Below are 5,515 nucleotides of genomic sequence, written 5' to 3' on the forward strand. Positions count from 1 at the left end.
CGTCCATGTCGTCAACTGTATATTATCATTAAACTATCATTAATAATTATGTGTTTTTTATTATAATTTAAATTCATATTTTATAATAACTTAATTGTACAAATTATATATATATATATATATATATAATTATGTGTTTTTATTATAATTTAAATTCATATTTTATAATAACTTAATTGTACAAATTATATATATATATAATGTGTTTTTATTATAATTTAAATTCATATTTTTTAATAACTTAATTGTACAAATTACTAATTATGTGTGTTGATACAATTATTAACTTAATTGTACAAAGTTTGCATTTTCAACTACCAGTATAAGATACTTAAACAAAAGGAATTCTAAGCTAAAATACTACACATTACTACGTTACAAGGCTCTAAATTTTACTACGCTATAAGGGTCTACGTTTTACTACGCTAAAAAGGTCTGGATTTTACTACGCTAAAGAAACGGGCAGAATCGGGGGGACCCTCCTTAGACATAATAGCCCTCATTACAGGAACAAGGGATATGGAACTAACTAAGGATCTTAACATGTGAGAGGAGACAGGAAAAAAGTCCTTAGTCACTCCGCGTACGAAGAACCGCTTAGCAAACTCCAAAGCACTATACTTCGATTCTGCCCTTCTAAAAGGAACATCGGCTCTAACAATTCCATCGCCATCTACCAAAACGACCGGAAATGTTTCAAAAAAAGTAGGCATACGACGTACAAAAAGTTCACGGCCTTCTTTATCTCTAAAGATAGGGTGTCCTAACCATCCAACCGCTATTCCATCCCCGTTATCCATTGAGCCCGCTCTGACAGAAGTGGGGAAGAGTTTTAAAAAAAATGGTGGATGGATGAATTGGAGAAGAAGACGGAGGGGTATAAGATATCTATGTATAGCGCCACTATACCTGGCGCTATATATTAATGTTGTATGTATAGCGCCAGGTATTGCGGCGCTATACCTGAACGCGTCAGCTTTTACAGTATAGCGCCACAATAGCCACAATACCTGACGTTATACCTTAACGGTTCCGTTACTGTTAGTATATAGCGTCAGGTATTATGGCGCTATATATAAAAAGTCATTATTATTTTTTACCACCTATTTGTGTAGTTTGAATAAAAAAAAAATCACATTTTGGTTCCGGACTCTAGATAAACCCCCATGACAGCCAAGAGCAACAGATACAAAGTGATGTGAGATATTGTTGGCAAGGGGACCCACAAAATTTTGTTAGCGGAGTTGTTGAGATATTGTTGCCTTTGTCTCCATGTGGATAGCAATATTAATTAATATAAACTATTATCTCATTAAAATATTTAATCGTATTAAGTAAGCATATATATAATAATTTAATATAAACACCTTTCACCCTCAGTTTTACCTGTCAGCTACGTAGTTGACGAAAAAATGTGGCATCCTTGCTCTTGTCTCTATTCTTTTCTTTTTTTCTTCTTCTTGCTTCTCATCTAATTTAGGAGAAAAAATATTTGAAGTTTAAGTTTGTAAAGCATACCCTTTATGATTTTAAAGTATTATGCTTACCTCCTTTTGCGAATGTATCTTATAATAATGTACAAAATAGAAAGGTTTGTTTCTTATATATGCTTTAGTTTTATTGTTTGTATATATGCAAACCATATTCTTATTACAACTTAAAAGCTTTAAGCATCAAGTCTTTATCTAATAATGTGAACAATAGTGTGGAATATATTTCAAGTCTCATAGAAGAATTATAGAAAATCAGTTAAGTGCTAAAATTACCTAAAGAAGCGAGATATAAAAAATCAGTGGTGAAAACGGACTGTCTGCTAGCAATTAAGCTTATCAAAGAGGATGATATACAATATTGTCCTCCCGGGATATTATTAGAGATCATAAATATTTGTTGGAAGCCAAGAAGGCCTCTATTATACATTTCTGGAGGGATGCAAATAAGGGGAGAAATTCAAAAATAGTCAGATTTATAAGTGGTCATTCAAAAATAGTCACAGTTTCAAAAGTAATTGAAATTTAGCCACTATTTATGTAAAGATAAATTTTAACGAAAATACTGTTCAAAATTCGGAAAAACACTCCAGTATAATATACTGAAACTCTAGTATATTATACTAGAACTCCAGTATAATGAACTCCAGTATATTATACTGGAGTTCCAGTATAATATACCGGTCCAGTATATTATACTAGAACTTTCTGCGTGTTGGAGCTCCAGCATAATATGCTGGAAGTTCATATACAGGTGCACCGATCTCCAGTATATTATGCTGGAACTTTTCGCATTGCAGCAAAATAGTGGTTATTTTTCATTAACTTTTTAACGCTGGCTATTTTTGAATGACCAGTCCGAAAACTGGCTAGCCCCTGCTATTTTTACGCAAATAAAGGACTAACTGCATCAGTAGCCACTTTAAAGCTGTTGTTCGAAATATATTTATACTTTACGATATATTTAAAGATTAGTCATTTCATCCAAACTTCAGGACTAAGTATCCTAAATTTAAAATTCAGGACATAAGATTTAAACTTCTAAGCACAATTTTCAAACTTTAGGACACGATGTTTTTAGGTTTAAATTTCAGGATGTCGTGTCCTGATATTTGAACGAATTAGCTAATCTTTAGATACATTATAAATTGTGAATATAATTTAAACTATATACTTAAAAATAGCTATCTGGTGTCATTTCCACACAAATAAATATAGTATATTATTTGGCAAATGAAAATTACAGACATAAAGAAGATTTGCTAATTGGGAAAGACATGCTCGAGGAAATGCTGATTTTTCTCCTGCCAGATTTATTACATGTAGCTTATGAAAGACTTTAAAAATTTTATTTCGTATTTTTAATATAAAAAATATTGTTTCTGCTCTTCTTCTCTCTCTTTTGGATGGTGGACTGGGTTTTTTGATCTACCTTCAGATTGGATTAAAGTTAGTGGGCTGCGACATAAGTGGCTGAACCCACTGACATTCTGGGCTCGTGGGTCTGTTAACCATGTAATGGAGTCCATGTACGCTTTACTTGAAAGATGGAGCACTATCACTTTTAGCTTGCGCCAAAAACTATTTATAATCGATAACCAAAAAATTATATAAAATTTGTATAATTTTTGTATATAACATACAGTATATATATATATATATATATATATTCGATTATTATTTTGAGAGCGGCCATACATTGTCATTTTCTCTTTGAAGTTGTCATATGTAACCTTTTCTCCTTTAAGAACAATTAATACTGTTGAGATGAAAGAGCTAACAGTTGGTTACAACGTGAATCTCACAGCATAATGGGTGAGCAAGGTGTAGGATAACAACTGTGTATGTTAGCATTAGTTAGTTATGTTAGTTAGTGAGTGATTGGACATTAGGCTAAGTTAGCGTAACAATGTGTAGTATATATAGATTAGCATTGTAAATGTTTATTTACTTCTTCAATATAATTGTGAGCTTTTCTCCAGAACCGACTTTCACTCTCTCTTCTTCAATGTTCTCTGAGCTCAAATATTGCGCATCAATGACATAATTTAATATGGTATCAGAGCTTGAGTAAATCGATTAGAGCTCAGTTTGATTGTTAGCTCCTTAAATCTAGATAGGTTATCTTCATTCAAATTGGAGAAAGTTAGATGTTTTTTCAGAAGCTTTGAAGCTCAACAATGGCGACATTAGACATTGATAATCCTAGGCATCCTCTGTTTCTACAGCCTTCAGACAATCCTAGTAATGTAATCATCTCGATTCAGCTGAAAGGAACTAAGAACTATTTAGTTTGGAGTAAAGTGATGGTGATGGCATTGCGAGCAAAGCGGAAGCTAGGGTTCATTGATGGAACTTGTACGAAATGTCAATTCACTGAGGAGAAGATTGGGAGTGAGTCAATGCAACAGTCCTAACATGGATAATGAACATTGTCTTACCAGATCTGATTACTGGAATTGTCTATGCTGATAATGCTCTTGAAGTTTGGCTAGATTTGGAGGATCGTTTCAACAAGGTTAATGTATCTAGAGTCTACAACCTTCAGAGAGAAATAGCCACAATTTCTTAAGGTACTTCAAGCATTTCTGTTTATCATTCTAGACTGAAATCTCTTTGGGATGAATATGGATCCTTAATTCCTTCTCTCCCTGTTATGACTTTATTGAACACGTAGATCAACAAAAACTTTTCAGTTTTAATGGGACTAAATGAGTCGCATGGAGCCATTAGAAGTCAGATTTTGTTCCAATCTCCATCACCCTCAGTAAGACGTGCATTTGCAATATTGATCAATGAGGAAAACCAGTGGAAGGTCTGTTTCTCTAATTCACAGGTCAATCTAGCAAGTGATATGAATGATTCCACAGCATTCATGAGTACTAAGGATAGTCTAGCAAAATTTAAAAAATTTAACAATTTGTATTGTGAGTATTGTCGTTTTAATGGACATACCAAAGATACTTGTTATAAACTCCATGGTTATCCACCGAGCTTTAAGGGAAAGAGAAACTATCAGTACAGACAAGCAAATGCAGTGGTAAATGATGACAGTCATGAGTAGGAAAATGCTAAGTAAGGGAAAAGCTGAGGGACATCAAGGAATGGCTAATTTCTTCACTGAAGAGCAGTATGGGCAGATAATGAGGTTGTTAAACAAGGAAAAATCAGATGGTCACATGGATAATATGGCAGGTAATGATGCTTCACAATTGTTTGAAAATTGCAAAGATCCTTAGATTATAGATACTGGAGCAACTAATCACATGATGTCAAACCATAATTTGCTGCATAATGTAACTAATTTACCTGAACATAAGAGAGGTGGTGTGCATCTTCCAAATGGTAAGTCTGTCCCTGTTACATATCAAGGTAGTTACAATCTCACAGAAGATGATACAGTTCATGTTGTATTATGTGTGCCTGAGTTTAAGTATAAATTGTTATCAGTTTCCAAATTAACAAGGGAGCTGCAGTGCTCAGTGAATTTCTTTCCAACATTCTGTGTGTTCCAGGACCTGTATACTGGGAGGGTAAAGAGGATTGGTAAGGATAAAAGTGGATTTTATCTCTTGATCCCAAGGAAGAATGATAGGAATAAGGAAGCACAGAGAATTAAGAGTTGTCTTGTTGCAAAAATGACAACTGATATATTCATATGGCACAGAAGGTTGGACACATACCTGCAGTGGTCATGATGAAGCTAGATTTTTTGAAAAATAAGGAGATTTCAAGTTGTAGTTTTGAAAGATGTATTGCCTGTCCATTAGCTAAACAAACAAGAAAGTCTGTTGTTCTTAGTAATAGTAGAGCTGCAGAGATTTTTTATTTAGTACATGTAGACATTGGGGACCATATAGAGTTCCTATATATAATGGGAATAGATATTTTCTAACACTTTTAGATGATCACTCAAAGATGATTTGGGTATTTCTGATGAAATTGAAGAGTGACATCATTGTGCTATTGAAATCATTTTTTAGGCTAGTGCATGTGCAATTTGGGAAGGATGTTAAGATGTTGAG

General features: G+C 33.5%; 1 protein-coding gene across 1 annotated transcript; it reads left to right on the top strand.

The window, feature by feature from the left end:
* The first annotated feature begins 3,670 nt into the window (after positions 1 to 3,670).
* LOC142162756 (uncharacterized) lies at positions 3,671 to 4,554 on the top strand. Its single transcript, XM_075219464.1, has 3 exons — positions 3,671 to 3,884; positions 3,935 to 4,008; positions 4,168 to 4,554. Exons 1-3 carry the CDS (start codon positions 3,671 to 3,673, stop codon positions 4,552 to 4,554), a joined length of 675 nt encoding a protein of 224 aa, XP_075075565.1.
* The last annotated feature ends 961 nt before the right edge of the window (positions 4,555 to 5,515 follow it).

The sequence above is a fragment of the Nicotiana tabacum genome, chromosome 1, assembly GCF_000715075.1.
Source record: "Nicotiana tabacum cultivar K326 chromosome 1, ASM71507v2, whole genome shotgun sequence".
In the NCBI taxonomy this organism is placed as follows: Eukaryota; Viridiplantae; Streptophyta; class Magnoliopsida; order Solanales; family Solanaceae; genus Nicotiana; species Nicotiana tabacum.

Excerpts from the sequence above, each read along its gene's own strand:
- LOC142162756 (XM_075219464.1), top strand. The coding sequence starts at position 3,671 with ATGGCGACATTAGACATTGATAATCCTAGGCATCCTCTGTTTCTACAG. Across the intron at positions 3,885-3,934 it reads CACTGAGGAGAAGATTGGGA|ATCTGATTACTGGAATTGTC; the intron begins GTGAGTCAATGC and ends TTGTCTTACCAG. Across the intron at positions 4,009-4,167 it reads TGGAGGATCGTTTCAACAAG|ATCAACAAAAACTTTTCAGT; the intron begins GTTAATGTATCT and ends TTGAACACGTAG.